The sequence below is a fragment of the Brachyistius frenatus genome, unplaced genomic scaffold (assembly GCF_029030835.1).
Source record: "Brachyistius frenatus isolate BFR_SWC_R1_liver_20210118 unplaced genomic scaffold, ASM2903083v1 Contig_11, whole genome shotgun sequence".
Taxonomy (NCBI): domain Eukaryota; kingdom Metazoa; phylum Chordata; class Actinopteri; family Embiotocidae; genus Brachyistius; species Brachyistius frenatus.
Genome location: NW_027210610.1, coordinates 2,174,590 through 2,197,208, shown reverse-complemented (window position 1 = coordinate 2,197,208; position 22,619 = coordinate 2,174,590). Strand labels below are relative to the sequence as shown.

Genomic DNA, 22,619 nt, shown 5'->3' with positions numbered 1-22,619 from the left:
TGTCCACTGTATGCAGCACATGTGGATTATAGGGGGGAAAAAAGGAAAACAGCTGTTGTCGAATGATGGCATTAGAAAACATCATTTCACATCATGCAATTGCTTTTATGCCTCTTAACATCACTGTTTAATTAACAGCTTCATTTTCATCAAAAGCAAAAAAAAAAAAAATCCAAAGACTCCTTCCCCATCAAGCTATTGCTAGTGAAAAAAGTGATAATTTTCTTGGCCTTCTGCGTCAACTCGGTTAATATTTAATGCTGTGTTTCCCTTATAGTACCACGGTACTAAACCATCCTCCTGCAGAAAAACTGCTAGCCCACCTAAAAGAAGCTGTATCAATGTGATCCCTCACATTGTGTGGGACTCAAATTTAATCTATTTTTTGGTTTCATTCCTTCATCCTCTCTATCATCTTACCCATGTCTTCCAGCTCTGATGTCATCGACTTGGAGCGCAGGGCAATGGCAGGAGGAGTCAGTCTTTTAGTCTGCTGCGGGGCTGCCAAGGGAAGCCAGCCAAATGCAGACTTAACGTTTGGGATTCTTGTATAAACACAGTCGCTAACGACAACCACATTGCAACAGGCTTTTAAGGCGAAATAAACATGCAATCAGCTTTATCATCACATCATAAACCCAGGAGGGAAGTGACATACGAGGAAAATGTTACTCTTACCTCTCTTCCGAACCGTGTCCTCCAGTTCAGGGTTTCGAGCGACCATCACAACTTTCACCATGAGACTGTTGCCACCCTGCCGGATCATGTTGACCACCTGCCGATGGCCAACCTTCACCACGTTCTGGCCGTTCACCTGAAAGACACGAAGACGGGGACAGGATGCAGAATGAGAGGATGCGTTGCATTCATTTCCATTTAAGTGAAAAATCCATTCAAGGGGTGGACGCAAAAACAGACACTTCACAGTGCAGACTCCCGTGGGAGTCTACTTGTGACATCCAATGTTTGGCGTAGGTTGGTGATTTTATTAAGCCTTAGCCTAAACATACATATTCTTGCTGGGTTTTGCACAAATGCAGCAGCAATTCAGGCAGAGACTAAAGTACATTACAGTCACAAAAGCTTGGGCAGCTACATAAGTGACTCATATTAGGTTGAATACTAATTAGCAGTATGTGTCAGCTTTAATAGAGATTTGACAATCACCAATTTTAGTTTTCAAGGCAGCCGGGACTACATACAGAATATGTACTTTGAAACAGTTTGTAATGCACAATGTCTACAGTGTCTGTTCTTCATTTCCAAAATTTTCTACAGTCACATTTGACAATATGTAACTTTCTAATGTGATGGTAAAATGTAAAATAATGTAAAATAATTTCGGCAATAGGGAGGATCGCACCTTTTTCATTGCCACTTCGCACCCCAAATGCCTCTACTGGCACTATAAAACTTGGGTGAGTGGGTACATTCTCCTGGGAAAGTGCACAACACACTACATTACACGCTAGCTTAGTATCCTCCAAGCTCTATAGATCTACACGACTCTGTGTATTCTCCAATGGACATGATGGCAGAGGCTGGTGAGAGCTGGTGTCTCTCCTTGGTGTTGGACTAGTAAGTAATACTGGCTGATCGCTATGTCTGGTTTGTTGCAATTGCATAGTCTTTAGCTGTTGGCAAAGTTGTCGACATGTAAGTCTTTGATCATAAATCAGCCCTTATTGACAGGGGTGTATTGGCTATCTAGACATCTACACATGATGTTAACAAAGTAGGTAGATAACACACTCTGACATCGGAACTGGAAATAAGTGCTCTTGTGTCAGTGGCTGTCTAGCTATGTTGGCTAGCTTGCCACGTTTGCATCATTTACTGTCAGTGGAATCCAATTTTTGTGAGCTTAATTTAGTTGAAGAGCTGTTCTTTGTCCGTTAGCATCCCATTTATTCTGACTTGACATGAGTGTGCCGCACAATTGCTGGTTTGCATTTAAATTATGATTTTGTGTAATTGCCACTTGTGGCCACAGAGGTCACTGTTGCTGTTGCTCGGCAAAACATACATATCGCTGCTTTAAAGGAACACGCTTAAACCAGTTGCTTTCAGTGCATGAACAGTGAGGAAAGCTCTCGTGATGAGATTGTGTTAAAAAAGTATAATGTAATGTTCTGTGTCCTGTAGCTTGTTGTACTTGTTGCATGATGATCCATCAACATGTGTATCCCAGTTTGGAGAGTTCTTCCTGTTTAGTTCTTGGAAAGCCAGTTATTTGTTTTGATGGAAATTAGAAATACACAACACCAAACCATTAAATGGACCCAGAAATGCAAAGTTCATCAGTAGTGAAGAGGCTAATATGCTAAATCCAAACATACATTTGGGATGAATTTTGTTAGTAAACTCGGGACCTCAGATTAGGTTAAATACCGGGTTTAACCTGTGTGTTAGTGTTAAGTCTACTCAACCTCGATGAGGAAATCTCCCATCCTCAGGCCTGCTCTCCACGCCACACCGCCCTCATCAACAGACTCCAGGTACTGTAGCGCGGGGAAGGCTGGAGTTGGAGTGAACTCCTCTATGGGAGTCTGGGCTGCAGTGGATAAGACAAGAGGGATGACCACAAGTGGACCCATATAACAGGAACGTGGATTTGATAATGGCACAGTAATAGAGAGATTAGAATGGCAGAAAAAGAGCATATGAGACTGAGAAATCCCGAGAGATTGAGGGATATGTACAGAATTTTGGAGAAGAGGCTCACCTTTGGCTCCCCTAAGAACAAACCCAAAGCCCTCATTGTCTTTCTTCTGTAGGAGCACTGTCTTCTCCTTAATGATGTAGTCACTTAGAAGGAGTAAAGAGGGAGCAGAGGATAGGGGGAAACGGGGATGAACAGAGACAGGGTAAAAAAGAGAGAGAATAGGAAAGAAAGAAAGCTATATGACTTCCATAGCCACAAAAAAAAGTCTTATTGTCATGCAAATAATGCATTTTCTCAATGTGGAAAACAGCTACGCTGCATCACATTATGAAATCACACTGCAGCAAAAGATAGGTTGGCTTGAGAATGTCATACAAAAAGCGCTGGTGCACAAAGGGATTGATGGCAGGGATACAGTTAGTGTCACAAAGGGGGGAATTGTATATGAGATGACATTCCATACTATGGACTAATCCAGCCCAAGCTGACAAACACCGAGCCAGGGGGGAACAGCACATTAGAAAAATGTGCACATCCACTGATAATGGAAACTTCCAAATGCACCTAAATCGCTGCATTAGCTTTCACCGCCTCTGGCAGCTTTTGTAAGGATACTGCTTCACCGACTCCTGCGCACCACTACCGGTCATACATGACACTTCAAATTAGAAGAATAAGTCGGACAGGCCTCTAATCTCCCACTACAAACAGCTCCTCTTACTCAAAAACCACAGCCTGAGAGGACGGAAACAGCGATCACAGACGTCGGAGTAGTGGCTCAGCAAGCTCCTTCATTATTCTATTACCATGTCTGGGACTTTTGGCCAGGCTGCTTTACAACCCTTTTTTCTAATACAGGACTAGTTCAATGGACTCCATGGAACTACACACAGACACATCTCATGACTCATTTGCTGGACTTGACTTTCTGACAATGTCAATTCACCCTGCCTCTATTAGAGAACCTGGGGCCTGAGCAGAACTGTATGGTTTAAGAAGAATTCCAGATATTTCTCTCCTAGGCAGCTCGTTTCTGTGTTAGTTTGTGCGCCCCTCTTCTTAAATGATAGGATTGGATCAATTGAGTGTGTATTCATACAAGAAGCTTCTTGAGAAGTAGTGAACATATGTAGGATTTTTTTTAGTTGAATCTGTTAGGGACTGCTTGAGTCAGCAAACCCAAAACCCAAATAGTGGCATGAAATCCAACATAAGCTACAACCTAAATACTCATTTTAATTGGCTGCCAAGCAATGACGTCTGCAGCCAGGCACTGATTGGGGTAACTAGGCCATATAAAAATTAAAAAAAAATTAACATTTAAAAATGACAACGTTTGAATTCACTTTTAGGTTTTAGGCAGCAGACAGCTTTCTTTTCTTTCTTTTTTTTATGTCTGGCAAAGAACTCCATCATTCAAACTTATTTCTGCCTCAACCACTTCTGAAACACCCACCGGTATCAAAATAACAATAACAGAATAATATTATATTCCACACTGTCTCTTACAGTACAGACCCAGCAAGTTCTTGTGAATCGAATCCGGCAGAGCGCATAACAAAGTTACTGCAGAGGTACAGAGGAGTCATGAGCGTTGGCCTACAGGCCGAAAGATCCAGACTTCAAGCCGTAACTTTAGCACTGAACAGACGAATGCTAGTTTCCCCTACTGAGGTCCGTCTCTTGTGTGTTCTCCATCAATGTTACTGTTTCGCCAACGCACAGCCGCCTTCCAGCCATCTGCTCCTCACACCTCATTCCTTTTTCTCTCACCCTGTCCTCCATCACACTTTCCCTCTCTGAGGATCAAAGTAACACAGAGTGGGTGGACAGATCCATCGGGCCCTTCATCCATCCTCTTGTACAAGGGGGACACATGGCCGGTGTTAGTCCTCCGGGTGCTTCTGAGTTGCACAGTTAGCTTACAGTGAAACACCTTATCTCCTTTACATACGTAAAGCCATTCCACTCGTCTGTCACTTCCAGTGACCACCACTGCCCTGCCAAGTGGGACCATAAAAAGCGCAAACGTCCCTGCTTAATTGCTGTTGGCTAGTAGGACGCGGTGTCTCTGAACTGGCTGCATTGAGGTTGTAAACCTACTTTGAGACGATAGTTATTATGTACCCTCCTGAGTCATCCTCTCTTCTATCCACAATCACTGAGAAAAAAAGGCAGCTTTTTAACCATTCACCTGCTGAACGTGGATGCAGAGAGACCGGCTGTGCAGGGACATTACCCACACAGCACAAGTGAAGCTTTTGACAGATGTTACTGACACACTGTGGATGAAGACGTGGTAGACAGATGAACAGCACATAAATATATGTACAGGAGACACTCCCACAGCAAGCTCTACGACATACACACTTATATGTGAAAACCACATATGTTTGGTTCAGTGTGTATAGTTTCATGCACACGCACATCAAGACAAATGCATGCACACACAAACATGCACGGAAAAGACTGGTGTCTCAAAATTTGAGCTCAAAAGAAAATGAAAAACCGCACTCTCGCCACTTACTGACTTATTCACTTTCATCCTTCAGTACAGTCAAAATATCACACATTTTAATGACAGTGAGATACATAAAAAAAAAAAATACAGGATGTGACAATTAAAGGAACAGGAATATATGGGAAGTCCTTGTAAATAAAAAAAATATCTGCTTACAGAATTTATGAGTCAAAGAGAATGAAATACACCCACACTGTCTGACTGAAATGCATCAATATGTGCTCTCTTTCATGCACGAACACACATACAAACGCACACAAACGGTGTTCAAAAGCACACGGAAAGAAAGCACAGAAATAAACATGCTGCAGAGTCTCCATTCAATAGCTACTTCCGTTCCACAGATATGCACATGCAAAGGAAAAATACAAAATCTAACACACACGGACATATCCTTGTATGCACACACGCAGACACACACACACACACACATACACGCACAGACAGAATACATAGCTTATTAGTCTGTCTTTGAAAAGGCACGGCCTCTCAATAGCATCATCTACCTCTCCCCTCTCTCCATTGTCCTCTCCTCACATCCATAGCCAGCCAATGAATGAGGAAACAGCCGCTACCTGTAAATGAACCACACGCTCCTGTTTCTGGGGCCCAGTGACGGCCACGAAGAAGAGAGGGAGAGAGAGAAATCTCTCTCTCCGCATCCCCCCATTGCCATGTCCCCCCCTCCTCTCTCTCGCGCGCGCTCTCCACCACCTCCTCCCTCCTCCTGCCTCCCTCCTCCTCCTCCTCTTCCTCCTCCCGGTCTTCCAGCGAGAGCTCAGTCAGAGAGAGCCGCGAGAGTGGAGGAGAAAGAGCGAGAGAGGTGGCGAATGAGAGGGACAGGGAGCGTGTGATGGTCTGCACCCCGCACACTTCAGACAAGGCAAAGACAATGCGAAGGAAAGACGGAGAGAGAACACCAGCGATTATCACAACAGGGAGAGTGTGTGTGTGTGTGTGTGTGTGTGTGTGTGTGTGTGTGTGTGTGTGTGTGTGTGTGTGTGTGTGTGTGTGTGTGTGTGTGTGTGTGTGTGTGTGTGTGTGTGTGTGTGTGTGTGTGTGTGTGTGTGTGTGTGTGTGTGTGTGTGTGTGTGTGTGTGCTGGTGGATGACAGGAAGAGGGTTTGGTTGCAAAATAGAGGGGAGTTGGAGAGAGCTGAATTTACGGGGTGGGGATGCGGGGGATGATTCTACATGGAAGGCAACACAGGGACAGACAGCTCTTGCATTTGCACATCCACTGACTGGTAGATCACAGATACACTAACAGCTGATTCCCACCCTGGGTGTACAGACACACACACACACACACACACACACACACACACACACACACACACACACACACACACACACACACACACACACACACACACACACACACACACACACACACACACACACACACACACACACACACACACACACACACACATATTTTCCAACTTCGCTCTCCCTCCTCTCCTCTGAAACAGAGCTGTCATCACCACACAGGCTAACAAACACTCTCCTTCTCTCCATCTCCCTGTGAAACAGTAATTGACATTCTCCCAAATGCCTAGCTGCAGTGACAAAATATGCTCTGGATCGCCTTGCTCTTAATTGAGCACCACTTCACCACGGTGCTGCAATTACGCCTAACCAGCTTAGCACAGGTAATATAACCCCAATGGCTGCTGCTTCCATTTGAAACACAAGCACAGCCCGCATCAAAGGGAGAGCCTTTTTCTTTTCTTTTTTTGAATGACAGTGAAGGCTGCTCAGCACAAGGGCAATGTCAACTATAATGTGTAAGAGGGTGTAAAACCTCGACTGGTAAGTCCTTCTCACTCGCCCAGGGACCTAAACAGCGCTCGGAGCTTCAGCCTCCTCATGACTCATCAGCTGGATGATGTATGTACACACAAAGACACAAGCTACGTCACATTCACATGCACACTAACTCTAAACAAACACACAGAGCTTCATAACCCACAACCACAGCTGCCCAGGGCTGGACTGCAGCTTCAGGCAGATGAAGAAACAGCAAGAAGACCCCCCCCCCTCTCTTTCATTATGGCATTACAGAGAGAGACGAGAGAAGCATGTGGATGGAAATATGAAAGAGACAACTGCATCTGTCTGGTGGAGTCAAAAAGGGGCAGAGCTGAAAATGACATGGCTGCTCTTTGTTCTTCTGAGCGCTGACGTGTTCGCACAGCGCAACAATGGAGGACAAGCAGTGTTCAGGATCAACAGAAAACAGACAGGAAGACGTGGAGGCACAAGAGGTGAAATAAGTGCACACAATTGCACTCACACACACACACACACACACACACACACACACACACACACACACACACACACACACACACACACACACACACACACACACACACACACACACACACACACACACACACACACACACACACACACACACACACACACACACACACACACAACAACCTCCTGTCAGTTACTCACAAAACAACCATGTGGACTGTTTCAATCACCTTGACTGGCCTCTATACCAATAAACAAAGTTTGTGCCCACGCTAATGTGACAATCCACAACTAATACTACACGAGAGGCTGCAGCCAATCAGGTTTAGTTAACTTTTATTAAACCATCTATTTTCTAAACCCAGCATGCACAGGGTGAGAAGTCTGAGACAGCCAAGAACAAACACTGCCAACTTCACATTTACACTTCCAGCATCTTAGACCTTAAAAAAACACTGTTTTACTTCAAGGCAGCTTGATTTACTGCAGGATTGAAACAGACAGATGATTATTTCTGCCCTAACTTCGTTACTGACTCCTACTCTCGCGGCTGATCTCAAACTGTAAAAGTCACAGCAGCTTTTCTTACCTCGGGCCATCAGTGCCGTCGTAGGCTCCAACTGTCACGTTACGGAAGAGCTTCCTCTTGGCTTTCTCGCTGCGTGTCTCTGCAGGGTGCATGCAAGCAAAACACACGTCCGATTTAAACCTGCATCTTCCGTCATGACACCTTTCTGTCTTTTTGTAGACGTGTTGTGTCTTCAGCTCGACACACAAATCAATGAAATACACATTTACACTCTGCATTTGTGTCTTCAACATGGCATATGGTCTTCTTACAGCGTGAACAGTGCAGCTGTGAAAATGGGTGAAAAGTGAATAACTGTGTAGTATGTGTGCCACTGTGTGCTTCAGAACGGCCTGCTGGTAAACATGAGTGTGACATGTGCCGAGTGTTACAGTGATTTAAAGGATGATTCTAGCCCGAGGAAATGTGTAACCCATTTTCCAGCATGTCCCTTTTCCGGTCATGTGCTACTCTAATACAGTATGTCATGTTAACCCACCTTTTGACATTGTGAATGTTATAACAGTATTTCTTTACTGAAGACATTTATATATGAAGAAATAAAAAACAAGAAAAAAAAGATTCTTATCAGGCAAAGGATTCCAATTTTTTTTTTTTTTTTTTCTATATCTGTCAATTCAATTCAGTTAAATTCAAAAGGTTTGTTTAGCATTAAAGAAAAAAAAAAGCAATGTTGCCAGAGCACCAAATTATAGTTTGTCCAAATATTTGGCCACAATGGCAGTAATAATCCCTGAGGTCGTAGCATGGTAATACATATTGGGCAGAAATGCTTTTTTAATTTGAAGAAGTCATTACATTTCTTACACAGTTGAACTTGTTAAAGTAAACGTTCCTTATTTTATTGAATGTTTTAGGAATAAGCGCATCTCTGTTTCAACGTCACCTAAAAGGCATCATATATTCTTGTTTTCTTTTGGTTATCATGATTTTTTGTGTCTTCCTTTCTCAATTTCTAATTCCCAGTCACTGAACCTGTACTTGTTTAGTATGTATCTCTGCTTTCTATCTCTGACAGTATACTGAAAACTCACCTTTTTAGAGCTGCTTTTGATGTGTGATAAAGGCTGCGAGATTTATATTTAGTTGTTTGTGTCATTTTTAATCATTTTAACCTGTAAAGTGTTTTTTAGTATCTTGAAAGGCTATGTAAATATAATGTGTTACTATTATTATTATTATTACTACAATAAAGGGATATTATGCTAATCTCATTTTAGGGATCGATAACATCCTGATCTACTTTGGTTTTAGTGTCTTCTTTCCAAAGTGATGATGATGGGTGTTTGGAAAACAGGGCTATTGTGTGTGTCTTTCACTATCTCATCACAAAACTCAAAGGCGCTCAAAAGAAAAGTCTAAACATGTCATGAACAAAGAAATATATCAATATATAATAGTGTGGTGACATTCCTACAAGTTTTCTCTCACCTGATCGAATGTCTTTGCCGGGAGCTGCCACCTCTTGAACACAGTCTGAAGGAAACCAGCCGGTGCGTCCTTTCGCCGTTCCCTCCCAGTATCCTCCCTCTCCTACACTTAACACTGGGACAGATTGGTTGACAGATAAACAGGCAGACAGACATAGATGGGTAGAGTTTAGCTTGGGTAGTTTATCCCCTCTCACTGTCTTTCTTGTTTATCTTTGGCTACCTTTTTATCATAGCACCGTTCAATCCACTGAGAGTATCCTGGAACATGTATTGCTTTGTGGTGAGCTGAATGTATGTCTGCTGATGCTTCTCATTTCTTTTGTTTACAATCCTCTCTTCCCTCATGTACATTTCTGCCTTGCTGTTGGTGTTTTAGAGACAGTACCTCATGTTTTTCTGTATTGAAACTACACCAGAAATATCTCAACTTTACACCAAATGATCTGCAGTTTAGGATGTTTAGCTAATTATCTCAAACCTTGCACAGTTTAACAACCACATGATTCCTATGTCACTACTGTTAAATTGTTTTGTATTCTTATATTTTATGGGAACATTTTTGGCTCCTCTCACCTTTAACTTTGTCTCCTTTGTTAAGTGAGAGCTCTCTGTCTCCAGTAGCAGAGTGGGCACGAGTGGCCACGTACACTCGCCCTGGCACAGCGCTGTACATACGCTTCATCTGACCTCCCCCGCTGCCCACTGAGGGTGCACTACAAAGGGAGAAGGAGAGAAAGAGTCTTTTACAAAACCGTGAGATAAGGCTGTGTCCTACACTGTGGAAAAACAAGTGAGAAGGCACACGGAGGTCAGAGGCAGTCAGGAGCTGAGTCATACAACTCAGTCATGCCAACAGTGAGAATGAATGCTGTAATCTTGTATTTACTAACAGTGTCCAGCATTCAGTGTGTCAGGTAGATAGCAAGTCCTAACAATTCTATGATATAATTCCACATCTAAGTATACTGGCGGCTATTAAACAATAAATTAAATATAAGGTATAACTTAATGTCATTTAGTATACAACGGAATTATTAGAGAAATCAGACATTTCTGAATGGGTAATAATGTAAAGCATGTGGAGGTGGACGTCAGAATGCTATCACTACATCTTGAAATAAAAACATCACTTGTTGTAAGTATCATACATTCTGTATTACCAAGGATTTATAAGTATATTTTTAACCACTCTAATGTTGGTTTGTTGATCGGTCCATTGCTTTAAAAGGGTTTTAGTCCAGAGTGAAATTTCTCAACAACTGCTGGATGGATCGGGTAAAACTTTTGTTCGTACATTCAAAGTTCCGACAGATGATGAATTCTCATGATTCCTGTGATGGAGCATATCTATGACCATAATCACATCAATTTTTTAACAGTTAATTTGTCCACTTCTACAAAACTAACTGAATTCAGCCGCACTTTGTGTTTAGTGCTAATTAGCAATCGCAGCACACTAACCAAAAATAGTGAAAATAGTAGACATCTGGCATCTGTTGCCAGTGTAAGATTATTGGCATGCTAAAGCTGCATTTAGCTTAAAGTCCTGCTATATTTAAATAAAGCTTCACTGAGCCAAAAGTGTGGCTGTAGACTCCTGTCTTGTATATCATTATGATACAAACTTATAGCCACTGATCTATTGTACCACCATCTGACATTTTTTTTATAACTTTTTTTCAGGCATCAGAAACAGTATTTCGAAAATTTGTTTTGTTTTACAGAACAATGTCCATTAATACCATACTAAATATGTGACATTCTTGCAATTCAAAATAGTACAAAGTATATGCAACAGAGACAGAAATAGTAAATTACTTGTATACAGCTGATGGTAACAGGAGATAAGCGAGTCCCTCCCTCTGGATGGCCTTAAAGGACCCGGGGCCTCATTTATAACTGTTGTGTACGGACAGCATGGGGCATAAAAAAGGTGCACAAGGCTCCACACGTAAAAGTCAGGATTTATAGAAACTAAATTGACGGGAGAACCTGTGCATCTTTACGGAAACTCCAAACCATGAGTAGGAACTTTCTGGAGACAGTGGAAATTGGTGACGCAGATGGTGAGGTGGTGAATTGAAGCCAGAGTGTAGATATTATATGTAAGTTATCATTATGTGTGTAATGATGCCTCTCACATGTTTAAATTAACTTTATATCACATGTTATATAGATCCATTTTATCATAAACTATTCAATCCAACAGTGTAATCTGTGCTTGTGCTGGTGAGTCTGTAGACTCCTTTCAATTACAAAAGAATTGCAGAACAAAGCATTAATATGTTTTTAATAATATCTTCTTATACTGTGTGTATATATATCACCAAGTAAGAGTTTTCACATAGTTTTTCCTCTCCAGTGACAACAACTGCTGTCAGGCACACAGAGCACAGCGCACTGGAGACACCGTGGTGGCTCGACACTCAGAGGCCATTCTAGTTTCCAGCAGTGAGAGCTTGGATGTGTCCTTAAAACCACCAGTTGCAGATGATGGGAAGCATTTCTTTTTTGGCAACAACCTTTGAATCTGACTTTGAATCTTTTTGGAATTCAGGTACTGTCCTGTCAGATGAACTCACTGCCTTCACTGCAGCAGCAACATGTTGCCACTCACTGCATTTCCTTTTGTTTGTCACCCCACTGCATCAACATCCATGAGGTACTTTGCATTGACCATTTATGGTTAAAAGTAGGCGTGTAGAGTACATATGAGACTGTTCTCTGTGCGCACATTTCTAGGTGGACAGTGATTTATAAAGGGAACACTGCATGCGGGTGTATGTGTGCCCAGATTTCTAAATCTGTTAATTTTTTGGCTTTTGGACACACGAACACTTTTTGTATTGATCCTACACACTCCTACTCCTACTTTAACAAATGAGGCCCCTAGTCAGAAGAAAATCACAGCAGTCTCCCTCTCTTCATGTACACAGTATATCATCCTACAGGCTCCCTACCCCTGTCTGCCTCGTGGCTGCCGGTGCCTCTCCTCTGTGTCACTTTGGCCTCCTCTTCCTCTGGAGGGGGAGCGAGTACGAGTTCTGGGGCTACTGGAGCTTCTCATGCCAATGGAGGCCCGGCGCTGGCCCTGCAAAATAACATCAAGTACCATAGACAAAGCATCAAAGCTGATCCTGTAACGTATTAGACATAAAAGGCAGAGAAAGCAAAGCAATATCAGAAAAGTATATCTAATATCACAACAACCAGCAGATGAGCATGCAACTATTGGTACTCAGTACCTGTCCTGGGTTGGGATTGGTTGCAGCCTTGATGGGCACGGCCAGAGGGTCAGACTGGGTCATGGTGTTATCGCTATTAGCGCGCAGTAGGGGGTGTGAAGGAAGCGAAGGGAGAGGCAACGTGTGGGAACTCTCTTTTCGTTTAGGAACAAACTTTGGCGATTCCAAAAACGGCACTGAAGATGTGACATGTGACAGTGAGGTTTATGGCGAAGGGGGAGAGGTCAGTAGTGAGAAGTGAGGAAGAAGGGTGAGGTTAGATGTGACAGGATGAGGTTGGATGCGACAGAATGAGGGGGGGGAGGACATTAGGTAGATTGTTAGGGCAAATACATGATCAATGTGGGAAAGTACACAGCAGGCTGGTGTTGGGAACTGAATGCAACACTTGAAGGCCTCTTCAGAAGAGACAGCTTGGCAGGAAAGCTTACCTACGTCAGAATCTTTGTGGTTTTTGATGATTTCCCCGAGTTCAAAGTGACCAGACATTACAGCTAGCTGCAAACACACAAAAAAAATATATTATTATCTCTTGCAATTATTTATTTTGTTGCCTCCTTTTCCTCTATCAATTTGTTATTAAACTCTACAATTTCATTTTTACATTGCAGACATGAAAAAAATGTCAAAACTTAACAGTGAAAGCATGTACCTGAAAAGGGGTCTGACCATGCTTGTTCTTTGCCTCCTTATTTGCTCCCCTATACAGAAGAACACGGACACAGCTTTCCTGATCATTCAGAGAGGGAAAGTGATTGGTTAACACCTTTACAAAAAAAATCAGTAATTATTATGGTAATAATGGTTTAATGGGAGGGATCATCTCCATACTTGCCTTGTTGTACAGGGCACAAATGTGAAGTGCAGTGTTCCCTGAGGCATTTTGAGAAGCGGTGTCTGCCCCATAAAATAGCAGATGCTCCAAGTGCTGTGCAAAGCCATTCTGGCAAGCCTTTTAATGTCAAGAGTATAATAGAAAAATCCACAAATTGTAAGTATTATAAAGTACAGAAGGAGACGAGTTGAGCTGAAAAGAATAGTTCCATACAGGACAAAGATGGCAAAAGAGAATCAGGTAGAAAAAAATAGAGAAAAAGAAACACAATGGGAGAGAGATACAGAGAGAACGAAAGGGAAATGATATGTCTTACATAAACATTTAGATCCTAAATTACTCTCACAGAAAAACAGGTGAGAGCTGATTATATTGCACCATGATGGAAAAGAAAGGAAACAAAGACCATTAAAACAACAGTAATGAGCCTTCAGCAGCCTGAGAGGTTTCCTCATATTTTTCTGCAGGGACTAAAATATCACAAGATACATACAAAGTAAAGAAAGAAAACACGGAGCAGCACGGCAAAACCAAAATAAAATACCATGACAACCAGCTCGCAGCACAAACAGAGATTTACCAGGAAGTCACAGAGACATAATGCAGGCAATGCACCCGTATCTACAGTAAGAAAGAGATAATGTCCAATTCTCTTTCTGAACTGGACTCGTCTTGAGATGGCTCAGATTTGGTTTAGGGAAATATTGTGGTGACATCATTCACCTTTATGCATTTTTATAAAAATCACGTCATGATTCTCAGTGCCTTTGGCTCTGAAAGGCTCATAGGGATGATAAGATGGAGGGATGGAGGGTACCTTATGTATTTCTTCCATTCCAAACTCCTCTTCATCCCTGTGCTATGGAAAGAGAGAAGAGGGGAGGCAGGAGGGAGATGGGGAGATGAGTGAGGAAGGCAGAGGGGAGGGAGGTGTGAGAAAATGCTGAGAGACCGAGGGTGATGATACACGACATCAACCACATAGATAAGAAATCTTGGTGCATTGCTTAGTTTACATGAACAGAGACAAAGACCAGAGAACTTTTACGTAAAAATATGAGCGGAAACCATTAAATCAACACGTGGACAGACAGATCGATTGACGTGTATTTGTAGTTGATGAGGTCATTATGACTCTAAAATGGGACTACCTGATGGGACTCATCCCAGCCATTCTCATCCCTCGTCCCCAGCCTCGCCCTGTAATAGAGCAAGGTCTCACAGCAAGAAGTGTCACCCCCTATCAGCAGAGTGTGGTACAGTGGGGTCAGGCCACAGGGGTCTCTGTAGTCTGGAGACCCTCCGAAGGACAAGAGAGTCTGGCAAGAGGGCACGTGGAGAGCAAAAACAAAAGAAAACTATTATGTTTCTATTGCATGTACAGCAATAATAATTAAAAAAAGATTAAAACATTCAAGAGTTGACTAAAATTAATTTACAGAATGTGAGTAAATAACAAGTGTCAAAGACAAGACATGTCAAAGACATCTATGTATTGTGTTGAATAGATGTCCTGCTAACCAGCTACCACCCCACGCCTCAAAGGGCAATAGTAAGTCACTGTAGCATCCCCCTCAGTCCATCATGAGAAGAAAAAGAAGTAGGTCTTCTAACAGACCACAAATCGTACTGAAAAACATTTCTAAATGTGGCGGTATATTGTTTTGCTGTGGCTGTTTTCTTGCCAGATAAACAAGCTGTAATGGAAACTATAGGCTTAATCGATCACCATTTTTTTTTTTTTTTTTTTTTTTTTTAATCAATCCACTACTGTTTGAGACAATCTAACTAATTGCTAGTGCAATAAACTATCCACTTCTTTGAGAGGTTGACTGAAGGCGAACTGCCTTGACGCTGCAGTGACTCACTATCACCTCCTAACGCACAAAGTGGTATTACAAGATAGAACTTAAAGATATTTAAACTTGAACAAAATAATGCTGGCATGTTGTGCTAATTATTTTGTCACCTACATAACAAAATTTTAAAATCAAATACTAAATAGATCAAAACAATTTTTAAAAAAATGGAATAATACTGTTCTCTTAGCTTTGCTATATGCGATCACACATGTAACAACACACTGTAATACTGCAAATGATTGTGGGAGTGGAGGTGGGATGTGTGTATGTGTGGGGGAGTTGTCTATACAATAGGTTGACTATTAGATGATTACACAATTGCTTTTGGGTTGATAACATGGATAATACTAACGGATAATGGATAATTTAAAGGGCAGAAAAACAAAACAAAAGAAGAGAAAAGAAAAGAAAAGAAAAGAAAAGAAAAGAAAAGAAAAGAAAAGAAAAGAAAAGAAAAGAAAAGAAAAGAAAAGAAAAGAAAAGAAAAGAAAAGAAAAGAAAAGAAAAGAAAAGAAAAGAAACTACAAACATTACAAAACAATTTGTTACTTAAAACAGGTCTGGAGAGGTACGTTTTTCAAAACAACAGGAGGCAGCTATCCGCCATCAAAACAGGCCAAATCCTCAGGAGCATGTCGTTTATTTAAAAAAATAAAAATAAAAAAAGGAGCAGTGGTCAACAGTGTAAGCTAAACAAAAATAATGTGACAAACATATAATTTATAGGCTATTAGAACATTTCTTTTGAAGTAAAATATGACCCACCTTTATTGCAGGGCTAAAGTGGTCATTTATTTACTTCAAAGTTAAAAAAAAAGTTGAATGTGTAATTACAATAATCCCTCTATTTATTTTACCTTATTTGAGTTTGTATTCTGCATGCATGACCTTAACTTGAAGTCCTTACCAGCAGCCCAGCATGATTCTGAGCTCGAACAGCTTTGTGCACTGCTGTCAAGCCATCTCTGCCCCTGAAGTCCAAGTGGGCGCCGCCCTGAACCAGCAACCTGATGCCCTCCACCGACAGACCGGACTGTATGGCCACAGAGAGCGGGGTCTCTGACCCACAGAGAGGTGGTCGAGACAGGAAGGGTGACAGGTAGCAAGGTTAAAGTGATGATCCACCCTCAGAGAATCTTCTACTGCTATGATATTATCACTCAATATTACTTGGAAAATCATTTATTTATAAGAAAAGAATGAATCTATGTACCAAGATAAGAATGTAATTACTCAGTGAGAGGTTGCACACAGTCCTGAGAGAAACTCACCTCCATTGTCAGGGTCATGAAAATTCGGATCAAGACCTTTCTCGAGGACTTTTGCCATTTTCTCTCCTGCTCCTGTCTGAATGTAATCCATAAACTTCTTTAGACTGGCCTGAGTGCAGAAAAAGATGGTGGAGCATATCAGCGAATGGAACTGAATACCAATCAGTGATGAACTGCATCGTTCAATAGACAGGAAAATAAATACCTTTGTGCTGAGTTTGGCGAGAGCCTTTTCATCCAGATTGGTCTGTTTATAAACTCTGGTTTTGTACCTAAACTGAGGACCAGAAAAAGATTTGTGTGAAAAATGTGAATCATCTCACTGCAACACAGTTCAATTTATCAGTGACAGCCTACATAGGGGAAATGCAGTTACTGCTGTTAATCTGTACTTCAGAAAAAGCACCAGTATTCATGTTAGCTGCACCTAAACTCTTCCAATGTTTCTAGAAATTCACTTTTAAAGTTAAAGTTCCAGGATATATTTCTTAAAAAGTTTAGATTTTATTTTGGAGGGGGAGGCTTGATTACGTGTGAAGCTGAATTGGTTAAATCTTCTGCCCATCTCACTACTTGAATAAGAATAAAACGCACACACAGCTTTGGAGAAGTGTTTTTGTTTTCTGTCTGGTTGGATGAGGTGATGACAAACGAGAATACCTGTGATTAAACACATTCATATCTGGGGCCGTTTTCTTTTAATCACAGCAAACATTTTATGCCCATATAAGGTGACATACGTCACGGGATCTCATCCTACATTTCAAAATATAGTTTCTCACTGATAATACATCCCGTCAGGTTATTGTAACACTGGTTTACAATGGAAAACCAGGGTCTAATGGAGGTTCTTTTCTGAACAGCACTGTGAACTGTGCATTTGTTCAAATACTTTGTTTTATTTTCTGTAAATGTTAATTATGTTTTGGCAGCAGTGTGTCCCAGAAGGTTTGTGTGTGTTGTTCCAAATGTTTCAGAGCCTTCTCTTCTCAGTCAGGAATAAAAATCAGGTGTGGAAATCAAAAACATGGGCCTGACATATACTCGTGAGAGTCAGTCTTTGAAAATCCACGAATCCAAAAACATAACACCCTTTGAAAGATGAGTACACTGAGTTTGGATGGGTTTACCTTTGACTTTCTGTTTGAATGGGAAATTCCATCAATGAAAACCGTCTGGCTGGATGTGTAGTCTCCACATCAGTACAATATTGTGATGGTAAACCAATTTCCAACTGAGGAGCTTGGAGGTGAGAAGTCTAAGATCCTATCTAGCAGCTGACAGCTGAGTTCAACCACACATCGCACCTCGCTATCTAGAGAGCAGCCGTGATTTTCCAGCAGCAGATATGGGTTTGGCAGCCAGCATAAAGGAGCAATCAGGCCTTATACTTACAATAGACTAATTTTCACTGTGTCTATTAAGTAAAAACTAATAGTGTCCAGAAACACTCTTTATCAATAAATACTCATTCACAGAAGCACAGAAGTGATTCAGATGACAGCGCTTATGTTATAAATACCTGCATGAAAAACAGTATTGTGCAAAGGTTTGGGGCACTTTATATTTTAAAATGTATATCTGTTCTGAAATTGAATCAGGGAGGTTTCTGATAGTTCACAAATTCAGTCTGACAAGAAGAATAAGTAGTCCTGCAACAGATGGTCTGTTCCACACAGAGTCCTGGTCTCAAAATCATCGAATCAATTTGGGATTACAGAGAGAGACAGAAGACACTGAAACAGCCTAGATCCACAGAGGAACTGGAGCAACTTCTCCAAGATGTTTGGAACAACAGTGTACCCAGGAAAGTTAAAGACAAATGGTGGCCACATAAAATATGTAATACATTCAGTTTATTTTATTTTTACTGCACTTTTAATTAAGTTAACTGATAAAAGAAAAGATCAAAGTATTACTTTTGAAAGCTGTCTTCACTTTACTTGAAGTGCCTCAAACTATTTCACTGTACAGTACATTCTGCTGTGGAGCAATATTTATTTACAAGGCCTCATCGGGCCACAGACATCTCCTCATCTGGAACTTTGTCAGGAATGTAAACACTCTGGGTTGAAGCCAAACTCTGAGTGGAGGATACTCTTTCAGCCAACACCCAGCTCAGCAGCACTTACAGTAGCTGAACCACCAGAGGGCACTGTGACATAATTATATTACACCATGAAAACTTCATAATAACCCACTTAGGTAGATTATATTGTATTTCCCCACTTTTTGCTGTTATATAATGTACAAAATGCAATTAAATCCATCCAATTTTGTAAAGACTTAATTTGCTATGTTCTTTTTATGTGAGCATGAAAAATCTCATAAAGACAATTAAACTATGAGTTGTTTGTCTGCAGTTATGAGTAATAAAGTTTTCAAAGTATGATACAGCGTAAAAGTTAAAGCTATAAAAGCTTAAACATGTACGTTAGCTGTATGTACGTAAGCTCAAAATGTAACACGCACAATACCACAGTACAGAGCAGCCATAAAGAGAGCACTCAGTTTCACGTACAGTATATCCGCAAAGAAATTGAAGTCATAACTTTGGAAACTTTTCTGGTAAATTGGGGACTCTGCAAAGTTAAATTTGACTCAGTTTCATTCGACTATTATTGCTGACGGTGTGGGAGAGGCTATGAAACAGAATTTGGCTTTTCATTTTAGGGAATTAAATTATTGACAGTGCAGAAACTGATCAGATAAGAGTAAAAATAAAGTATTCAAATTCAGATCTCACATCTTGACCATGTGTTTAAAGTTTCTTGTGAGTGTTGTGCTAAGAAAATACTAAACTTCTTGTTATGTGGCCTTGTGCTCTATCACGTTCCCACCCGCCATATACCTCCAAGTAAGGCACCCCTTTCTCAAAGGACTGTGAGTAGTCTCGCAGGAGCCGCTCCTCCTCCAGGAACTTGGCATCCCGCCCGTCTCCAGCCGGCTGGAAGAGGCCATAGTTATAGGCGTCCCACAGTGACTCGCTGAGGGAGCAGATAATCTGCTGCTTGGCGCTCCACACCATGCAGTCCTGGTCAAACTGGAGGCACCTCTGACAGACAGAAGGAACAGGGCAGAGTGAAGGTCAGGGACCCAGTGGAGATGTGCTTATTTTTTCCCTCATTAAAACTTGTTCTGGAAGCACAAATAATGGTTGAAAAAAATTACAGCATTAAAAGAGTTGCTTCACGGACACTCCAGTGGCAGTTGTTGACAAGCTCTGCCATTGCTTTTAGAAAGACTTTATTACATTTTCAGTACTTTGACAACCACAAACAAATTGCCAATGACCACATTTGTAGTGTTTCGAAAAGGATATTAGTGGGACTAACGTTACTTGTTAGTAGTACAGGTAAATAAGAAAAAAAAAGTATTATTGACTGGTTGAAACTCAATTTAAAATAGAAATGTCACATGTTGGATCCCAATAAAGCAAGCAGAATTTGTTGGCTAACTAGCTAGCTTGCTAAATTAATCTACTATAAAGACTACATTGCATTTTTCTAATGTGAGAACTGTACCCGAGTACAATTTTGAGATCTACTTGAGTATTTCTGTTGTACTTTAACTTCAAGGCAGGGGGAAATATTGGACTTCATATTCCACTAAATGTGTAGCTAAGATTGGAAGGTGTTTTTTACATTTTAGAAAGAAACACTTTGATTAAAGTACACTCAACAAAAATACATGCACAACACTTTGTTTTTGCTCTCACTTTTTATGAGTTGAAGTATAAGATCTAAGATTTCTGCACACTAAATGTTTATATCTCTAAAAAAACAACTGGATAATCCATCCACTTGACAGGTGTGACAAATCAAGATGCTGATGAAACAGCATAATTATTGTACAGGTGCGCCTTGGACGGATCACAATGACAGGCCTCTCCAAAATGTGGTTTTATCATGCAACACAATGCAATAAATGCCACAAATTTTCACATGCTTACAGCAGGAACCTCACCATTTGTGAAAATGTACCAAATACAAAAAAAAAAGAAAATAATTCAAGATAAAACTACACATTTTAGTGTTCTTTTGTTGTGACCAGTCAAAGTCACACCTGTGCAATAATCATGCTGTTTCATCAGCATCTTGATGTCCCACAGGTGTCAGGTGAATGGATGAAATTGTCAAAGGTGAAGCGTTCACTAACGGATTTTGTTGTCATCAGAATTTGATAAAGAATAAATAAAACTTTTGTGTGCATTCAAGAAATCTTTTAAATCAACTAAAAGAAAAACAGGAGCAAAAACAGAACTGTTCTGTTTACACTTTTTTTTGGTCTATGATCCATGTGTATTGTTGTAGGATAGAATAAAGTATTTACATCCACACGAACAAGCTCATTAAATAGCTTTCTATATGTTCATATATGAATAATATTAACCCAGATATAGAAATACCACTCCATAGGGGCCATTCCTCAAATTGAGTTTAAAAACGATGACATGTTGTTGATACTAATGTACTTTATCCTAAGACTGCAGTATTTTTGCTTGTAAAGTTTACTGCCATTTATACAAAAGCAAAAGGTCTGAAAACTTCAATATTGCCTCATAGCCTTTTTTATTTTTTTATTTTTTATCATGTAGTTCTTTTTCCTTGATATCGGATAATTTAGTCATAAATTAGTCAGTCTGGTTTAATATCTGGCACACGGTTTTAACATCAGATGGTGAATGATGGATATGAGAATGTGGTGTGTGTAGAATATGAATGCATTACTTTTAAATAATTGATCATCTGCCACATTCATGGAAATAAGATGACATATGCTATCCTTTTAGTCTGTGCTATCAGGTGTATTGGCTCTAGCTCATTTATTTTCACACCATATTTTTTTCACTTTTCTGCAAACGAAGAAGAAAAAAGTTCCACACTGGGATAAATGTTCATATTTTGTTACTTCGTTATCGAATATCTGTACAGAAAATATAAAATGTGCACCATGCAACAGAAGAGAAAGAACAAAGTAGTTGGGGAGAAAATCTCCTTTCCCTCTTAATGCATGTCTGTGTGTGATACACTCAAGGCTCACTAACCACAATGAAAAAGTACTTTGGATGCATTATGTGTGTGCGGTATGGGTAACTAGATTTCACCGTGATTTCTTCACAGCCCATTTCCTCATATTATTCCATTTTCTTGCATTTCCAGAGAAAGACCATCTTTTTTTATGCTTTTTTAATTGAAGTCTAGGGCTGGAGGAGAAAGATGACTGAGAGCAGGAGCAGGGCTTTAACTACAGGGCTGAGAGGTCTGAATGAAATGTATACATCATTGCTATTGTTCCATTTCAGAGGACTGTAAGGAAAATTGCACAGCTCAGCACACTTCCATGTCCCTTCTGCCACCACCCCCACCCCCTCCCCCTCAAACCCCACCTAGGTTGCACTATTTGATACTGTAGCCAACTCCATTGGCATGGCAACCAGTTCATTAGTAGAGGCAGGCACCCGTTGCCGTAGCAATGTCTTGGTGGTCCCTGGGAGGTAAACCACATGACGTGTGTGTGTGTGTGTGTGTGTGTGTGTGTGTGTGTGTGTGTGTGTGTGTGTGTGTGTGTGTGTGTGTGTGTGTGTGTGTGTGTGTGTGTGTGTGTGAGAGAGAGAGACAGATCGAGTGGCTAATCCCTGTGAGAGTGGTCTAATGTAATGTATACAGTATGTTACAGTGACACCTCTCACCGTTCTGTTTCATAAAATCAAGGATTTTCTGACATCTTTCCGGCGATGTTTGTCCCGACTCAGGAAAATTATTTCCATGTTCAACTTGCAGTATTAAAGTTTTTCAGATTGCATATTTTAGTCTTTGCTTATTTAATTTGCATTCATTTTCTCCCGCCGTCTCTAACTAGCTCCTAATATTCACTCCCTCTCTTTATCCCTCTTTAATTCAGCTCAATAACATTTCAGCTGAGGAGTTT

At 40.8% G+C, this 22,619-nt stretch overlaps 1 protein-coding gene across 1 annotated transcript in view; it reads right to left on the bottom strand.

Annotated features, from left to right (window-relative positions):
- LOC138616875 (SH3 and multiple ankyrin repeat domains protein 1-like) overlaps positions 1 to 22,619 on the bottom strand; it is a 45,738-nt gene that overhangs the window by 8,749 nt on the left and 14,370 nt on the right. The window contains exons 4-21 of the mRNA XM_069691454.1: positions 19,540 to 19,743; positions 16,894 to 16,965; positions 16,689 to 16,797; positions 16,325 to 16,476; positions 14,707 to 14,874; positions 14,373 to 14,414; positions 13,556 to 13,672; positions 13,373 to 13,450; positions 13,152 to 13,218; positions 12,721 to 12,896; positions 12,436 to 12,566; positions 10,049 to 10,188; positions 9,474 to 9,587; positions 8,043 to 8,121; positions 2,726 to 2,808; positions 2,430 to 2,554; positions 679 to 814; positions 421 to 501 (exon numbers count right to left, since the gene is read on the bottom strand). Coding sequence (XP_069547555.1) covers positions 421 to 501; positions 679 to 814; positions 2,430 to 2,554; positions 2,726 to 2,808; positions 8,043 to 8,121; positions 9,474 to 9,587; positions 10,049 to 10,188; positions 12,436 to 12,566; positions 12,721 to 12,896; positions 13,152 to 13,218; positions 13,373 to 13,450; positions 13,556 to 13,672; positions 14,373 to 14,414; positions 14,707 to 14,874; positions 16,325 to 16,476; positions 16,689 to 16,797; positions 16,894 to 16,965; positions 19,540 to 19,743 — 2,074 coding nt within the window. The remainder of the gene's footprint in view (positions 1 to 420; positions 502 to 678; positions 815 to 2,429; positions 2,555 to 2,725; positions 2,809 to 8,042; positions 8,122 to 9,473; positions 9,588 to 10,048; positions 10,189 to 12,435; positions 12,567 to 12,720; positions 12,897 to 13,151; positions 13,219 to 13,372; positions 13,451 to 13,555; positions 13,673 to 14,372; positions 14,415 to 14,706; positions 14,875 to 16,324; positions 16,477 to 16,688; positions 16,798 to 16,893; positions 16,966 to 19,539; positions 19,744 to 22,619) is intronic.